Source organism: Vulpes lagopus, chromosome 4, assembly GCF_018345385.1.
Source record: "Vulpes lagopus strain Blue_001 chromosome 4, ASM1834538v1, whole genome shotgun sequence".
NCBI lineage: Eukaryota > Metazoa > Chordata > Mammalia > Carnivora > Canidae > Vulpes > Vulpes lagopus.
Window position 1 is genome coordinate 130,004,237 of NC_054827.1, and position 19,112 is coordinate 130,023,348.

General features: G+C 45.7%; 1 protein-coding gene across 2 annotated transcripts; it reads right to left on the reverse strand.

The window, feature by feature from the left end:
* Window positions 1–2,017: 2,017 nt before the first annotated feature.
* TMEM128 (transmembrane protein 128) lies at window positions 2,018–12,615 on the reverse strand. Of its 2 annotated transcripts, none has more exons than XM_041753312.1 (5): window positions 12,462–12,615; window positions 10,393–10,534; window positions 6,213–6,371; window positions 3,793–3,901; window positions 2,018–2,609 (listed from the first exon to the last, which is right to left on the reverse strand). In XM_041753312.1, the coding sequence occupies exons 1-4, from the start codon at window positions 12,556–12,558 to the stop codon at window positions 3,802–3,804; spliced, it is 498 nt and encodes a 165-aa protein (XP_041609246.1). In that variant the 5' UTR covers window positions 12,559–12,615; the 3' UTR covers window positions 2,018–2,609; window positions 3,793–3,801. The 2 variants fall into 2 exon arrangements, with proteins under 2 accessions (XP_041609246.1, XP_041609247.1); XM_041753313.1 differs by having other exon boundaries at window positions 10,393–10,531; window positions 12,462–12,588.
* Window positions 12,616–19,112: the final 6,497 nt, after the last annotated feature.

Here is a 19,112-nt window from a genome sequence, read left to right on the forward strand (position 1 = left end):
GGCCGGGAGAAAACTTGGACTTGACACTTGGGATGGTCAGTCAGGGACATTTTTTCAAAAAAGTTTTTGAAAGATCGTATTTATTGGGGGTGAGGGGCAATAAACAGACTCTGTGCAGAGCTGGACACGGGGCTCTATCTCATGACCCTGAGATCAGGACCTGAGCCCAAAGCAAGAGGCCCGTGAAACCAAGAGTCAGAAGCTCAACCGAGCCACTCAGGCGCCCCAGTCAGGGATATTTTTAAGAGCACACACATGCTTCTATCATATCCCTGGCCTTCATGGTAGAGACTTGCAAGTGTTGATTTACTCTTTACCCTGCAGAGCAGTGCTCTCCCACAGGCTTGTTTAGAAGCACTGTCAGGATGGCCTGATAGCATTTTTATTTATTTAGTAGTTATACTAACAGGCAAAGACCCACAGATAACATAACATGGCAGTTATTTAACAGAAACAGGGACCAGGCATGATCCAGTTTTAAAATTATTAAACTGTCTTTGCAACTAACAGGGCCATCTTACCATCTTAGTGGGCCACACCACCAGCATTTTGCTGACTGGGTTTTAACAAACTACATACAGAAAATCCCAGCCTTAGATTTTTATCCAAACAGTAGATCTACACTCTGCAATAAAAGATGGGGTTTGGGGTGGGGCTGGGGGTTGGAGGGAGGATAGGTGTTTTCTTGCAGACTCTAGCCAGATATCAAGTTTGTGGGCTCTGTCCCAGGTCCCTCCAGTGGGTCAGAACCAATGCTCTTGTTACCGGGTTCTTGTCTCACTGAGTCAAAGAATGACTCTCATGGACACAAAAAGGGTGAAGTAAAGTGAAAGTTTATTTAGTGGAGGTGAGAACAGAAAGAAAAAGCCCTCTAGAGAGAAGGGTCCCGAGTGGGTTGCCACTGAGGGCTTTTATGGTCAGGGGTGGGTATGAATGTATGTATGTATGTATTTATGTATTTATGATAGTCACAGAGAGAGAGAGAGAGAGAGAGAGGCAGAGACACAGGCAGAGGGAGAAGCAGGCTCCATGCACCAGGAGCCTGACGTGGGACTCGATCCCGGGTCTCCAGGATTGCACCCTGGGCCAAAGGCAGGCACCAAACCACTGCACCACCCAGGGATCCCTGGTCAGGGTTTTATAGAAAACTGACCAGAGAACTTACATCTTCTTGACATGACCACTGATAGCACCATGATTACGTCTTTGAATATCTCATCTCTGAGGCTTAAGACAAACGAGGTGGTCTGTTTCTGTCTCCTTATCTCTGGTTTCCTTACCTCAGACATTTCTGGGGATTTTGGGGGAGCTGGATCACTTAGCCCCCTACCTATCTTCCACTACCTAGCCCTGCCGGTCCCTTACTCTCATCCTAACTTCTAGGGTTTGCAACCTCAACTCTGCACGGGACCCCCCCATGTCACTGACTGACATGACTACCTGCCTCTGACCTGTCTGATCTTGTTCCTGACTTGTCATGAAACTCTCACGTGTGTGTGCCCAGAGTGGGCTCGATTCTGCTCATTGATCATGCCCGCCTTTTCCCATTCCTGATCCTGAATCTACTTGGTCTTTCATTCCTTTTCAATTACCATGAATGGAATGAGTGCCTACTGTGTCCCAGGCACTGTAACAGGTGTTTTGTAAGCATTATTCCTATTATCCACAACCCTACAGAACAGATAGCGTTCCCACTTCACAGCTGGAGAAAGATTACTACTCAAGGTCTGGTAACGGCAGGTGCAGGGTGGGATCCAAGCCAGAGCCAAGTGGTGACTGAATACCACCATCATCAGCTGAAGCCCCTTCTGAGGGGGTGGGGTGAAGATCAACACCAGGCCTGTGATATTTGGGTTTCATATGAACGTATTTGCATTTGTAGGTGCAAATACTGTCTTCCTGAGGTCTTTGAAGAGCAGAGCAGACTTCTCTAAGAAGGAGCCCTATTCCTCTAGTTAACTCGAAGTGTTAATAGCTGAAAACAAACTTTCCAAAATCTGTAGTAACAAAACCCACAAGAGTTATAAAAATACTTTATTTAAATGTCAAGGAAAAAATTACACATACTTAAAAATGATTAAAAGTGCTTATGTTAAACAAATGCTAGAAACCCAATAATTTACATGTGATAAAATCTAAAGTGACAGGAATACACAAAATGCTTTCAATTGGTCCTCTCACCTAACAAAACTATTATAAAAATGAGATCTATAGTAATTGCTGAAGCTGGGTTAAAGGCACAGGACATGATCATTCCTTTATATACACCCAGTGATCGTATACAACCAAAGAGTGAACACTTTATCTGCAATTTGGGGAGGACATCATGTATCTATAACGAAACTCAGCCAAAATGTTTACATTACTGCTTGCTCCAACGATTCAAACTGATCAACAATGCAAACTAATTACTTCTGTTTTAAACAGAATTTGAATTTGATTCAATTACTTGAGTTTAAGAAAAGGCAAATGAACTTGAATTTATTCTGATTTCAACCATACTGCAAAGTTTACTTTTTCCAAGGAAACCACTCACTTCCTAGATAGAAAGACACACTGTAGCGTTTCCATTAAGTCTGTGATGCTTCCAGCAGCCTGAAGGTCTAAACCTGAAAGAAAATCAACAGTGACATCCTAAGTGAGACATTCTACCTTCTGCTGCTGGATTTATTGTTAAAAGCACAGTTTAGCCCACAGGCCTACAACACCTCTGGCTGTCCATTACCAGATGTAAATTCACATCAGCAATACATCAAAAGCTCATGAACATGTGTAAGAAGTCAAAACTGAACGACCAAAAATGTGATGACCTCAGGAGAAAGGGGAGAGGCAGGACACGTGGTCAGAATAGGTGACTTCTTGTGACAACAGACTTGAACTGGGAGAAAGGGCTAGTGCGACGCCGAGGGCCCCAGACATACCACAGTGTGTGCAGGGGACTCTCCTCACAGTGCGGTCAGGGACATGCCAGTGACCCCCTGCAGCCTGGCAGCAATGAGTTTATGTCTGTTTCTCCTCTATGTGGGCACAGTGACTCTCCTTTAAAACTCCAGAGGGAGCACATGCTAACAGCTAACAAGCTAAAGTCGGTTTTCTAGCACCCCAACTATTTATTTTCTAGCATCCCAAGTATATTAGCGTCTACTTCTTTGGGCCTGTTTTCAGGCCTGTAAACTAAGTATGAAATAGATTTCCTCCTAGCCCTGAAGTAAGTGACATGAAAGTAGTGGCTGTCTTGGTCCTTTTTGCCATGTCCCCAGCACCTAGAGGGAGAGCTCTCAACATGTATTTATGTGACAAATGAGTCATGTGACACTCAGGAAACAGACCCTACTGTGAAAGGCAGGGACCCAGGGGGGCAATTGTCTGCGGGGAAGAAGAAATTCTGTAAGTAACACAAAAGGAAAAGGTTGATGTGTCATCTGTTATGAGGCAGCCAGAGCAGGTTAGAGTGCCCGTTCCCTCTACGTTCCCATTCCATCAGAGCAATCTAGCCTGTCACCATGTATGTATTAGGTGAGGGAGGCTGACTTCAGGAGAAAATGATCTACTGTGTGAACTTCTCTGTTCTGGAAGGTGCGAACCCTGTCTCAATGACGTCTCTGAATGGCGGATGCCTTGCCTAAGAAGCAGGCATAGAGAAAGAATTTATGCAAAAGGGAAGGGGTCACAGTCCTTTTTGTCTGAGTTCAGTGAATGAATAGTCGACAAGTTGGCCTGCACCTGAAAATTGTCTTAGAAGACGCTGTTCCGATGCGTTCAATATGAGACATGCCATTCCAGGGCTCCTACCTTTAGAAATCATCCAAGGAGTGAGATGAGCATCACAACCCCCATGAATTGCGTGAACAACAGCAACGGTGTGAGGAAGGACCACACGTGCCACAAAGCAACGTTGAAGCTGAAAAGGACAAAGCACACATGGTAGGCAACTCCAGATGCAATCTATACACATATCCTGCTGTGGAGTCTAGATTTAGAGAACCCACTGTTGACTCGGTTTGGGGAAGTTCACTTAACCAGCAACTTTATACGTATGACACGTTTCTCAGAGATGTGATTTAGCCGACACTGGAAATATCACAAACTCCTCCAAAAGCACTGGGAGCTGGTATCGGTAGAGGTCCTCCCATGAGAGTGGGCCCAAGAGGAACCCAAGTGTCTAAAAGTCAGCATCTGATGGAGCAGGAATTACAATGGCTACAGCCTGCTTTTACGATCCACATGCCATCAAACGATCATGGTCAAGACAGTTTCAAATATTTTTTTATTAGAAAAATAAAGCATCTGCCTTTGGTTCAGGTCATGATCTCAGAGTCCCAGGATCGAGCCCCCACATCGGGCTCCCACCTCAATGGAGAGTCTGCTTTCCCCTCTCCCTCTGCCCTTTCCCCCCCATTCATGTTTGCTCTCTCTCTCTCGGCTCACCCTCTCTCTCAAATAAATAAATAAAATCTTAAAAAAAAAAAAAAGAAAAACAGAACGAAAAAAAGTAATCACTTATAAGTTGCTATTAAATTTCCTATTGAGAAAAACACTATTCCGGTCACCTAGGTAAAAATAAGATAGCTTCTAAGTGCAAATGATTTTTTTATGGACTGAATTTCTAAGAGCAGAAGTTAATTAGAAAAAACTATAGTCAATTAAATCAAGGTTTTATTATGTAACAGTTTGATAAGCAGGACTTTAAACAGCTATAATCCTACTATTCTAAAAACTAACATATTTGGGGTGATCTTGCTCTTACAATGTAAAACAGAACACCTGGCCACCCACGCCACTGAAGGGTTAGTAACATCCACATCACAAGGTAATACATGTCAATTACCCTTAAACTTCAACTACAGAAAATTCATCATAAAAAACATGCATTTAAACTGAGTATGTACAAAAGCATATGGTTTTTCCAAAATCAAAATTCAATTAGCATAGAAAAAGGAAAAAAGCTATAGGAATATACACAACACATAGAGTAGTTTTTCTCTCTGGCTGGCAGAATCATGCTGATTTATTTCCTTTGTGTTTTTCTGTAATAGATTTTTCTTCAGAGAACAAGTATACTTTTATACATATTAAAACAAATCAGTATTTTTCATTGAATAAACACCCAGGAGACACGTGTGCACATGCGCACCAGACTCATATTCCAGAATGTTAAAAGCATCATTAAAAACACCACCAAACTGGAAACCGGGATTCGGTGATAGGCCGAGATGCTAACCAGCAATGAGCAGCAGTGATACACAAAGCAGATCTAACGAAGAATGGGGTGAGATAGGATGAGATTAAGGCAGCAGCAAGAACAAAGGTGAGGCTCTGCACACACTCTATGAAGCATGGTCCCAACTGCAGCTCCACTCATGGCAATGGATGGGTTTTTCTTTCACGATACAGGAAAGACAGCAGCTTTCCACTTGTTTCTAAAGTTTTGAACATGAGAATAATAAACAGCACAGATAAGGTGTAAACAGCCAAATGTAAATGAATACATAATACATGAATCCATTTCTATAAAGCTCAAAAAAATTGACAAAACAAAAACAGTATTTAAGAGATGCAAAAAAGGGGCACCTTGGTGGCTTAGTGGTTGAGCATCCGTCTTTGGCTCAGGTTGTGATCCTGGGGTCCTGGGATCAAGTCCCACATCGGGCTTTCCTGCAGGGAGCCTGCTTCTCCCTCTGCCTGTGTCTCTGCCTCTCTCTCTCTGTCTCTCATGAATAAATAAATAAAATCTTAAAAAAAAAAAAAAAAAAAAGAGAGAGAGAGAGAGATGCAAAAGAAAGCAAATCCCACACAGGTCAGAGCAGTGTCTGTCCCTGGGCAGGAAGGACGGTGCCTGGAGAGGTGACGGAGAGAGGGGGACAAAAAGGGATTCTGGCGCTGGCACCGTTCTCCTTGACCTGGGTGGGCTCTTGCCAATGTTCCTCTTAACTTGTTCAGCTCCACAACTTAGGCTTTTCCACTTTCTGTATGTATTATATTTCACACTGAAAATGACTGAAAAAGCAAAATATACGAAATACACACAGCGTGTCACCATTTGTGTTTTAAATAGATAAATACATAAAGAACCTACTGGAAAGGAACTCCAAGACCAGCAATGATGGGAGGCCATTTTCTCATTATTCCTTTTCATTGAGTTTTGTACCATATACATCAGTACCCAATCAAAAAACGTTTCATTCCTATTAGTCATTTCAAAGTTAACTTACCAAATTCCAGCCGCAATGAAAGTAGCAGTTGTAACGGGTATCAAGGTGGGATACTTGACATCATAATCTTCAATTCCACAACACCACTCCAGGTAGAGGATGCAGTAACATGCGATCGACAGACTGATAAGCAGCAGGGCACCACCCACGACAAACCAACTGCAGAGACAAAAGCGACAGGAGGGTTGACAGCACTGAGCAAGTCAGCAAGTGTCTTAAACGTTTTCACTGAGAGCCTAAAAATCAATTTCCACAGCTCCTCAACCCCAGCTTTCAGAAGGCCTCTGTCTAAAGGGAGGTGGAGTGAGACAAGAGGAGGCCAGCAGACGCAGCAGAAGAAAGCAGGGCCTTCAACACACGTGTGCTGCACACACGCCAAAACCACCACCCAGAGCACAGGTGTGTTCAAGGCTAAGTGTCTTCCTTAATGATATGGGACACGCCGCAGCTTGGTCTCTTTCTGAAGATCTGAGTGTGAGAGTAAGAAACAGGTACTGCGAACACCTCCAAGTCAAGGAGGGTTTCTGGGAGTACTGACAATCGATGTGGAAGATGGTTTCTTCAAACTGCCTCTCAGAACAGACTGCTGAGGGAGACACACCCATTTTGAGAAAGGGCTCCAATCCTCCTCTTGAGGGGCAGTGTCTTTTTTCTCACTTCTAATTCTACCCAAGACCCGAGACTCTGCATGTGAAGGTGGCCTCCTGGGCCCCTGCTGTCAAGGCCAGATTTGGGGAACAAAGCCCTCTCTATCCACCAACATCCCCAGCCCCCATTATCTTTCCCTTCTCTTTTGGGAGAAGGCCAGTGTTCCATGTGGACAAGACGGGTCACAGGGGGGCTGGAACAGTCAAGTCACACAGCCGCTGAGTACACGTCCAACCAATGCAAGATTCCAGATTCCTTGAAGACATTGAAGGATGCCAAGTTCTGGGATTAATTATGAGAGAGAGGAGAGCATGGCAGTTAAAGCAGGGCCTTTCACATGTGCCGGTCTGGCTTTGGATCTTAGCTTCAGTATGACTAGCCTTGTGACTCTGGGACAATTCCTTACCCTCACAGTCCTTTGGAAATGTCACCAACACTTACAGAATCACTGTGAGAATCACACAGTTGCTCAGAGAAGCGCTTCCCACACAGTTAATGCCCAGTAGCAATCAGTGTCATTCCACTGGGGTGATCCATGAAAAAAAATTTTTTTTCATGATCTTCTTCAAAGAGGCCTTCAAAGACCTCTCTTCTGCCACAGTGTACATTCTCAACAGGGGTGATATTGCCCCCAGAGTGAAGACATAATCTTACTCCTTCTGCGTGTACAAAGCACAGATATTCACACAGTAGATAAGGGAGTGATTAGGAATAACATGGCTTGCAAAGCCTCCTTAGGACGTGCTAACAAAGGCTAAGGAACACTGTGCCAGAGTTACAGTGACCTCCTTGCTTGGTCAGAATCCTTCTGTTCATCCGTATTTAACGTCACACAGAATCCTAGTGTGGCCACAGAGTCCAGATTTGGTAGCAGACAGACACAGCTGAAGAACCTGCCTAAACCAAAACAATACTGCAAGTCAGTGGCCCTCAACCCTGGCTGTGTATGAGTCACTGCAACAGTCCCAAAGGAAGCTAACTTGCCCTGGTTTCCCAAATTGTGGCGTGGTGGCTCTGAGGAAGTTGCCTGGGCATCTGCAATGGTAATTTTTGTTGTAGTTTAATCAGCTCTCAAGTCCCTACACACAACCAGCAATTTCCTAAAAATGGAGATTTCCAAAGCATGGTGATGATCCGCTTTAATGTTGACCTGTCTCTCCTGTCTTTGAACACACAGTCTTACAACCTTGCATAGATTTAATCTTTTTTTTTTTTTTAAGTAGGGGGAAGGGGAGCAGAGAGAATCTTAAGCGAGCTCCATGCTCAGCACATAGCCTGATGTGGGACTCGATCTTACGACCCTGAGATCATGACCCGAACCAAAATCAAAACTCCACTGACTGAGTCGTCCAGGTGCCCCTAAGCTTGCATAGATTTATTTTTTTTTTTAATTTTTTTAATTATTTATTTATTCATTTATTTATGATAGTCACACAGAGAGAGAAAGAGAGAGACAGAGACACAGGCAGAGGGAGAAGCAGGCTCCATGGACCGGAAGCCCGATGTGGGATTCGATCCCGGGTCTCCAGGATCGCGCCCTGGGCCAAAGGCAGGCGCCAAACCGCTGCGCCACCCAGGGATCCCTTGCATAGATTTAAAAACCCTAAAGCCTCGAGCTTCTGAACTTGGGCTAACAGCAGGACAAGTAATAAGAAATCACCTCAGGTATTGGAGAAATAAACCGTTTGCAGAGAGCAGATCGTGGCCTGTACTCCCTCTTGGGTACTGCTCTCATCCCAGGACTGCTCAAACTCCTCACTGCTTACTGAGGCCCTCGGGAAGAATACAGTGCTACTCAAAATCCTCAGCCTTTGAGTGTCTGCTCATGCTTTTCTCTAAGAGGACATTTTTTTTCAGGCCAGGCCTGTGACTTCCACTTCCTTCTCTTGCTCCACAGCCCTCCGTCCAGATTCTGAGTCCTGGCTCTGCTGCATGACAGCGTGTGCCCCTGGGCACTCCACTTACTACTGCAGCTGCCCCCAACATCTTTTATTGTAACAAATTATCCCTCAGCTCACCATTTCCTTAAACTAGTGAGAATACTTAATATAAGGAGACAAAGAGGTAAATCCTGTGCATAAACTTACACAGCACACGCCACATGACTGATTTATCTGTCTTGAACTAGAAGAGACAGTGAGAGACTAGAAATGTGCCTCATTCATTACTGTCACCACAGCCAAACACATCTCAGACTCTCATGACATATCTGAATAACAAAGAGACAGCTGCCCCTGGTAGTGTGCAAAGTAACCACTCTCTCTTTTCCCAGCCCAGGTTCTAAACCAACTGAGGGACAAGAAGGAATTAGGCTAATGAGGTCAACTGTCAGCTTTTTTCACAGATGGGAGCACGAGAAGGTAGCTCTGGTGACCAGACATACTCGCCAGGCTCCAAGTTGTCAGGAAAACCTAGAGACCCTCTCATCTGGGGGCTGCTCCCATAAATGATAGCAGAGAAGAGCAGACTGGAATCTGTGCTTCCAATGGGCAACTGGCTCCCAAGACAAAGAAGGAGCTGAGCGACATGCGCCTGTTTCTTCATCCTGGACTCGGTCAGGGAAGGAGCAAGGAGGGCAAAGGGCAGGATAATAGGAGTGTTTGAGGAAAGCTCCAGCTCATGGGAATGAGGAAAGAGAGGCCCAAGCTTTTTCCCTCCAACAGTTTAAATAAAGTCCCATATGCTTCCTTTCTCCTAACTGCATGCTTTGTGCACCTCCCGACTCTCGCCAGTGGTCACTGCTCTTCCTGAAGGCTTCTGAAGAGAAGATAACACGGAATCAGAGAGTTCTAGGTACACCTTTCTAGCCCGGCTGCTCTTTGCAAACAACTGTGTTCATACCCTATGCAGACCACCACCCCTCCCTATGCCTGCTCCACTGCTCACCAACCTCTCTTCTTTTTTCTTCTGTTATGGGGCAGGGGCTCCAGAACACTCTCCAATGTTCAGTGAGAACTCAGGTCTGATTCACAACCTTGTCTCCCATGTCAGCTCCTGAGATTATATCAAGAGATCCCTATCCTCTTGAATGAGACGATGTGACATCCAGCCTCAGCTCCCAACTCCTCCCTCAAGTGAGGTCAACTCTAATTCAACCACTCCCTGTAGTTACCTTTTTAGCTGTAACTGCTCTCTGAAAACAACCTCTGACCTGGTTCTCACCCACCCCGTTCCTCACGCCGTCCTCCCAGTGCTCCTGCACTTTATCTTCAGAGAGACCTCGGCAGAATCTTTCTTCTTCCACCTTTTACAAATGGATTAGATTCTTCTTAAATTCACTACGTCTGCCATCTTACAACATGCATGTGCTGAAAGGCATGCTGAAATACTTTCCAGGCTCATCTGTTCTGCTGTCCATGTCCAAAGCACACACTCTCTTCTTCAACCTTTGTATCACTAGCACATCCAACATGGCACCTGGCAGGAAGTAAGAGCTTTCTAGGCATTTGAAGAATTCAACTGACAAAACAGAACATGAAAAATAAGATGGTGATGCTTAATTTTACAAAGCTAAGCAATAAAGTTTTCTCACCTACTAGTGTGGAAGTTTTCTTTAATGGTTTTAAAGAAGTCAACATAGTAGGTCACAACGATGGATGCCAAAATCCAGAATCCAGAATGGATATTAAGTCTTGGAAGAGGTTTCTCCTTTTGCTCAACAGCTGTAGAGGCTTCTGCAAATAAGAGAGATTTCAACTTATCAAGTCACCATAGATTTATGAGGAAAAAGAACATTATTTTCAGCCAGATAAATTAATTTCCTGGATCTCTCCAAAAACCAGATTCTTTCCAATTAGAGTACCAATTTCTTCCGTACAACCACCGAAACAGGTTTATAAATGCAGAAATAATTAATAGGAACCTGCTATAAAACATGTTCAATATAGGCAACTTCTTCCCCCTAAACATATTTTAAAATCAAATTCATAATTATTATCATCTTTTGGGAAGAATGATACCATCTGCCAGTGTAGGAATTTTAGTTTTTATGTTTCATATATCGCCTAGGAGAGCAATTAGTCTTGTTAATTAAGAAAAATGTGGACAGCAGACATTACAGCACAAGATGGACTTGTAATTCCCCCCAAAATACTACTTTTAGCTATGTAGTTCAATTATTGCAAACAAACACAACCTTTTGCGGCAGCTCAAAAGTGGCAAGGGCACAGTGGAGGTCTAGTCTCAGCACAGTACTGTCTAGACAGGTAATGGACAAATCAAATTTCTTCCATATGAGACCTAATCTGAGAGATAAGGTGGCTGGGGTTTTGTCTAATGCATCATTTCTAAGAAGTTCCCCAGATGAGTGACATGCCCATGCCCGCTCTCTCAGTTCTTGTGAGAACCACTGGGATACATCTGAGGTCCCCAGCCTTTAGCAAACTATCAGAGTCCCCAGGAGACCTGTTTATAATGCAAATTCTGGGACACAGCCTGAAATGTATAAACAAGCATGCCTGACCATGATGCTTTCTGTTTATTTTTAAAAGGGTAATAGGGATCCATGGGTGGCTCAGCGGTTTAGCGCTGCCTTCAGCCCAGGGTGTGATCCTGGAGACCCAGGATCGAGTCCCGTGTCCGGCTCCCTGCATGGAGCCTGCTTCTCCCTCTGCCTGTGTCTCTGCCTCTGTGTCTATCATGAATAAATAAGTAAATAATTTAAAAAAAAAAAATAAGGGTAATTGGGATCCCTGGGTGGCTCAGCAGGTTTGGCGCCTGCCTTCAGCCAGGGCCCTGATCCTGGAGGGCCTGATCCTGGAGTCCCAGGGTCAGGTCCATGTCGGGCTCCCTGCATGGAGCCTGCTTCTCCCTCTGCCTGTGTCCCTGCCTCTTTCTATGTCTCTTATAAATAAATAAAAACATCTTTTAAAAAAATAAAAGGGTAATAAATGCACATAACTTACAACATACAGAACAGAAAGATCTAAAATGAAATCTCTTTCTATCCCTAACCCTCGTTTCTCAACCCAAAAGCAATGACCCATCAGCTTCTACGACTCCTTCCATATTCTCCGCATTTACAGCTGAACAGACCTCACACGTCCCTGGGCTCGTACCCACGGGGTGGCATACCATCCTTGGTTCTGCGCCTCCCTCTGAAAACCACCCACGGTGGTACAAAGAAGTCCGCCTGCCCTGCCGCGTGTGAATCATCCCAACGTACCAGCCAGCCCTCTGCTGCCGGGCAACGAGATATTTTCAGTCGTTCGCCATTACAAGCAACGCTGAGGTTAAACACGTTGCACACATGTCCTCAGGTTTTGGTAAGAGTAGGATTCTTTGGTAGATTCTTATAAATGCAATGAGACGGCTGTTTTTTTGTTTTTGTTTTTAATTTCAACGGCTATTACCAAACAGGTGTTAAACCAGCTGTCCTGGGATTCCCGGAGCGCAGCTGAGATGAAGATGCGCAGGGCTAAGAGATCACCAGGGATCTTTCAGGGAGCTAAACACCCGACTTGCAAAACTACTTGGCAAGCCTTGGAAAACCAACCCCGGTCCCTCCAGCCAGGGCAGGGCTGCGGGAGGCCCGCGGGGCCGGCCATTTCCGGGCGCCTCGACTCCGGCCCCCCTCGGGCCGCGCCCGGCGGAGCGCCTCACCCGGCCTGGCGTGGCCCTCGCGGTCCGGCGGGGCCTCGGTGTCCGGCGGGAACAGGTACCGCCGCCGGAGCTGCTCCCGGGCCCGTGGAGCGTCCATCTTGGCGCCGCCCAGAAGCGCGGCGGAAGTGACGCGAGCACCGGAACTCCACCGTCACTTCCGCCCTCGGATTCCCAGATGGTCGGTGTCGGCTACGGCGAGAGGGTGGGGGTTCTGCCGTCTTCGTGTTGGGGAGACTGTAGGGTAAGGCTGGCTTAGCCACCTGCGCCGCGGTTCGAGTACGCAGACATGATTTGAGTTTCAAGATACTAATCCTGCCCGGGCGTGCGCACGCCGAGTCGATTCCGACCTACGGAAGCTCAGAAGGACCAAGCTTACGGATGCCCCCTAACGTGTGCCGGGCAGGGATGCGCGGCTCCGCGACCCCGGGGTCGCCGGCCTCCTCGGACTCCCCTGTGCCCAAAGCATCTGGGCCCCGGCCTCGCCCCTGGTCCTCCTCCTCTGCAGGAGACGCCCGGCCAGACTGGAAAGGCCCGCAGGCAGCCCCAGGAGGAGGAAAGCCCCGCCGGCCGGGCCCAGGTGCCTGCAGCCAGCTGAGTCTCAGGCTTGGCCCCTTCGACCTGGAGGGGCTCGGGCAGGAGATAAACCTCGCTGGGCCGATGTCGTCTTCGGCACCTGGGGGGGCGGGGGGATACCTGCTGCACCTTGGATCTGTTGTGGGATTTACGGGGGCAGCACCCGTGTGTGTTCCAGGTCAGCCCCCCTCCCTCTGACTCGTGACAAATTGCCCCCGCTGGGGACGTGGGAGCCAAAGTTGCACTTGGCCAGAGGACTGGTGATCCCCATCACTCACGGCTCAGCAACTGAAAAAGACTGTCACTAATTTACAAGCTTTTCTCCATCAGTAGTCCTGCTAATTGCTCTCCTACCCCACCCGCCCTGCGCATCGCGTGTAGAGAAATGTGCCGAACCACCGAAACGTTTACTGAGCACCTACTATTTGCTGGAAACTGTTAACGCCGCGCTCAACAATGGAGATAAAGATGAAGACGACATGGTGTTGCCCTTGAGGAGCTCCTGGACAGAAGATAACCGCAGAGACCTGCTACAGCATAGTGCAGTGTTTATAAATGTAGGCAGTGTTTATAAATTTAGAGTCGTGTGCTATTAATTCAGTCACCATTTTCTAAGCAGCTTTATCTGTTAAAGTGCTGAGGACAGAGGTGAGTTAGAATCTAGTGCAGGAGTCCATTTCAGTACAAGGCCATAATAGAAATACTGTATTGGGGTGATGGGGTCACCAAATAAAGGACAATGTGCAGTGCTGCGGGTGTGGGCGGCAGGGAGAGCAGTGTGAGGTGGATTTAATACAGGGGTGGATAGCCCAGAAAGCCTCCACCCAGTAAAATTTGAACTGGTAGGCACTCTGGTATCTTCTAGAGGTCATGAGTATTTGCATAAGAAATGTCATAAATATTCAAGAGAACCTCCAGTTTCTGCTGGTTCTTTCATTTCTTCAGCCTTTCTAGCAGACCCGTAGGAGCAAAGGATTTAACAGCTGGGCAGATCGTATGGCCTTTCTACACAATACCTCCTTTTTTGTTTGTTTTTGTTTTTTTTTTCTTTTTCTTTTCAGACTCCGCCATAACCGGGGTTCATCAATTCAAAGCCAACTGAGGTCTCAGCCCTCCCCTCTTCTCTCGTACAGAGTTAGAAGCCTTGTCAACAGGAAGTGAATTCCTCCTACCAAATACAGTGTTCTGTTGATTGTCTCCCTGCAAAAAGGTCAGTGCTGGGTCTCCCTTGTAACTGAATATTCCCCAGAGCATTGCAGGGATTCCAAGGTTTCCATATGTAGCATGTTCAGGTCAGATCCGGTTTCCCCTTTGATGGTTTCAGGGCTTTTGTATTTGGATCTGAAATCCTTTGAGCCTTTTTTCCCCTGATATTTTTAATGGCACCACTCGCACACCATATTGATGATACTTAAAAGCAGGTTGGGAAAAGTCCAGAATTTAATGAACACATCTTCAATTGCTGGGGCCAATTAAATAAGTTCTTAACTGTGTGTTCTGTGTACCTTAATAGATAACCTGATATCAGATTGCTACCAACCAAGGAATTTCATTTTCAATGTCAATTACTTGGGGGGGGGGGGTGAAATTGACTATGACCTTTGCTGGCTCTTCTTAGCAACAGGGTTATGTCAAAGGTGTTTATAGATTTTTGAATCCTGGCTCCTTTGTGTTGGGTCCTTGGGCATGTTATTTCATTGTTCTAAGTATCAGTTTCCTTATCTATTAGACAGGAGGTACCAGAGTGAAGATGAATATATACCAATCACTTAGCCTAGTGCCTGGCATGTCCTATGCATTCAAACAGGTAGTTACTATTCACTACTACTTAGCTTTTTCCAGATCCTGCTCACCTGATCAGTTATTTATTCCCTTCTGCTTGGGCTCCAGAAAAGATTCTTATGATTTCCCTTTGCTTGTGCTCTCCTACCTGATTGTGGGTAACAACCATATCTTAGTAGCTCCCCAATGCCTTGCAAACACCTGGCACATAGCAGGAATTCCATTACCCGGTTTTCACCTTGACCCTTGACCATCATTAACTGGGTCACTGTGGACACACAGTGTCCGCATTGTCTGCTCTCTGGTAGTTCTGCAGAGTTCTCATGAGGGCGACCCTGTCCTAGGGGAAGACACTGGCCCCAAACCGACCTGGCAGTCCTGGGGACTCGGGCTGGGGCTCTTGGGGAAGAAGACCTCCTTTGTTGGTATGGTCAGTGTGGTCTTGGGGCTGTAAGGTCAGCATGGTCTTGGGGCTGCAACCATGCACACTCAATGGAGGAAGCCTACCTAGGAAGGAAGCTCTGAGATGCAAGCCAAGCCAAGAGGTCACATTTGTTGGTAGCATCATTTCGATTCCTGACTCTAGCCAAGCCCTGGTTAACCTAGTTAAGAACGTGAGCTCTGGAGCCAGCTGCCTGGTTGACTGGCATTACTGATTCTGCAATTACTGGCTATTTCGACATTGGGCAAGCCACTTGACTGCTCTTCTGCCTTAGTTATCTCACTTGCAAAATGGGTTCAAAATAGCATCTACCTCACAGGATTAGGTAAAGATCAAAAGTATTAATACCCGTAAAGCACTTAGAACAGTATGTGACCCAGTGAAAGCCCTCAATAAGTCTTACCTGCTGTTAATAATACATTGCTGAGATGCCCCTGATTTTTGAGCCAAAAAACCCCCCAAATATCATTTTTTTATAAACTAATGCCATTGGGATGCCTGGGTGGCTCAGCGGTTGAGCTTATGCCTTTGGCTCAGGGCATGATCCCAGTCCTGGGAACGAGTCCCACATTGGGCTCTCTGCGAGGAGCCTGCTTCTCTCTCTGCCTCTTTCTGTGTGTCTCTCACAAATAAATAAGTGAAATATTAAAAATAAATAAAATAAAAACTAATGCCATGTAATTGGTTTTGTGTTACCTGCAACCCTGAGTCCAGACCAGTGCAACTCTGTTTTCGCGCTGTGGCACATAGTTGCTCCTCAGCTCAGCTAGACAGTGAGCATCTCCAGGAATGAATTAAGACATGCAGGGCTCTATGAAAAGCGTCTGGCCTATGGGAAGTACTCAATAAATGTTAACTTGTGTCACTTGGGATACTGCCCTTTCAGAAAGAAAGCCAGTTTAAAAAAAAAAAAAGTCTTAATTATATAAACAATGCAATGAAATACGGGTCTCTCTGCACAAGTCCGTTTCCCTGATGAAAGCTACAGAATGGGGATCACTATGTAAAAAGATGATGAACAAATTTTTGAAGGCTTTTGGTCTGTGCTTTGAAAAAGTGGGCAGACTGCACAACTTCACGCTCCCACCAACAGTGGGCAGCAGAAGCTGTCTTCAACATTTGCAACAACTGCTTTATCATTTTGGTAAATTTGTCCTAAATGATAATGGAAAGGGGGTGTTGCTGTCATTTTATTTATTTAGTTAGTTATTTTAAAGATTTGTTTATTTTAGAGAGCATGCGGGGGTGAGGGGGAGGGGCAGAGGGAGATAGAATCTCAAGTAGATTCCCTACTGAGCATTGAGCCTGACATAGGCCTGGATCTCATGACCCTGAGGTAGTGACCTGAGCCAAAATCAAGAATTGGACACTTAACCCACTGAGCCACCCAACCATCCTGTTTCCCTGTTTTAATTTTATTTTCTTTATTAATAGCTTTTTTTTCACACATCATCTGTTTGTACATCATTTTCCTTTGAGGATTTTCATTCTTGTTTTTGTGAGTCAGAGAAGCCTTTGAATATCAGATCTGTGGTACTTTTGCTTTTGTCACTTTACTGTTTGCCTTTTAGATTTGATCATGTTCATGCCTATGTTTCATTTAGTTTTGTGTTTCTTCACTTGCCATAGCTTATGATGAAGGCAAAGTTGGGATGAGCCTGCCTGGGGGAGTATAGAAGGGAAATCCTGGCAGGTGGGAAGTGCTCAGCCACTTTGAGGACATACCACGTGACAACTCTACTTGGATCCTCTTCAGATGGACGTAGTCCTACCCTGCCTGTTTGTTAGGCAACTAGCTATACCGGGAGAAGTTACTTAGTTAACCACAGCTAAAACCAACCCTAGACAGCCTAAGCAAAATAATAATGACAGTAATGACAACCATAACAATAACTATTATAATCATAAAATACATGAGCAGTTTTTTTTTGTTTGTTTGTTTTTTAAGAAGCTTAGTGGAATTCCTCTAAAGTATTTTACAAAACTGAAAGCAAAACTAGGATTTCAGTCAGGTCTCAGTGAGGATAGCTCCAGGAGCACACACAAGACTCGGCTTTGAGGACACTGTGTGTATAGAGGATGGCGGTGTGAAATCCTTGGCCTGGAAGTTTGTTTAAAAAACTTTACATGGGGGACACCAGGATAGCTCAGCGGTTGAACATCTGCCTTCGGCTCAGGGCGTGATCCTGAGGTCCAGGATCAGGTCCCGCATTGGGCTTCTTGCAGAGAGCCTGTCTCTCCCTCTGCCTGTGTCTCTGCCTTTCTCTCTGTGTTGCTCGTGAATGAAAAAATAAAATCTAAAAAAAAAAAAGCTTTACGTGGAAATGTCTTTATAATGATGATCTAAATCACCAGTGCTAAGGCAGGTGGAAACAAGGAGTGGGTTCCTGACCAAAGGAAAGTTTGACCAGGAGAAAAACCTATGATATCAAGGAGACACCAGAGTTCACATCCTGATTCTGCTAACTACTCATATGACTTGAGGCAAGTCACTTTAGCTCTCTGCATGTTGTCATCCATGAGATGGGTACAGTGACATCGCCCTTCTAGATTAGTTGAAAGATTTGGGGGATGTACAGATACAGATATAAAGGGCTTAGCACTGTGCCCAATATATGGGAAGACTCCATATAAAGGGACCCACGGTCATCGGGGAAGTGGAGTCTAGAGAGTAGGGCAAGGCAGCCAGGGAATGGCTGTGGTCAGTACCGTGGTCAGTACCATGGTAAGTACCAGTGGAGCAGCAGCAGGTCCTAGCAGTGCAGCCTTGAAGGGGTGAGGCTGTGGCCTTCCTGTAAGAAGAGGTCAGGCTGTGGAGCAGCAAGAGGATGGATGCTGATGGAAACAGTGGCCATTTTTGACCAGCACCTTACGTGGAGTGACTAATCCTCACAGCAACCAGTCACTAGCATGACTTGTTCCATACATGGGGATACTGAGGTACGCAACTTTGTTATTCTGGAATCCGAGGAAGCTTTAATTTAGTCTCTTGATATAAGGATTAAATTATCCATTTGGTAGATTTATTGTAATTGCTGAGTAAATACCTTATTTTGTCAGAACCAAAAGGCCCCTCATCGCTTGGGTCTTTGCTGCCTCACAGCTTGGGAAATGGAGTGTGGACGTGAATCCAGGCAGGTTTGGCTTCAGAGCCTGAGCTCTGAGCTGCCGTGATAAACCAGCTCTGATGACTCAGCGTGTCTCAGGACATACACTCTAGAAAAATTGGTACCCAGGGCTCATTCTTGCTGGAACCACAGTGCTGGACCACTTCATTCATTCAGCTAGATACCAGGAAGGGAGTATGTGGTGACCTGATTGCCCTTTTCCCACCCAGACCCGTGGCAGACATTGCTAATCATTCATAGCATTTCTTACCATTCCTTTGGGGAGGGCCTCCAAATCCTGAAGAATACCAGAAAATTACCATCAATTGACCAGCATTAATAGACCAGACAAAATCTAGTTGCTATAGCTAGCATGAAGTCTTAGGCATGCCAGACAGTAGTACAGAAGTGCAAACTGGGCATTGCTTTTATGCTGGTAAGAATCAGCCTGTCATTCCTTTAAGGGAGTCAACACGAGTACTGATGTCGTGAAAGTCACAAAAGCAAATCTATGAACACACACACTTTGAACAGAGCAATAGAGAAATCCTCCTGCCAACCTCAGGAAAATGAAGGCATTCCAAGGTTGTATTGGTTGGGGACTCCTCATTCGCCAAGACTGAGTTGGATTCTGTACCCCTCGGGCATCACCCCAATACCATGGCCACAACTTCCGGGGAAACCTCACGTTATAAAAACAAAACACGGTGAGAAAATCCCAGCCTTCTGAGATTGGTGGTGGAGAGC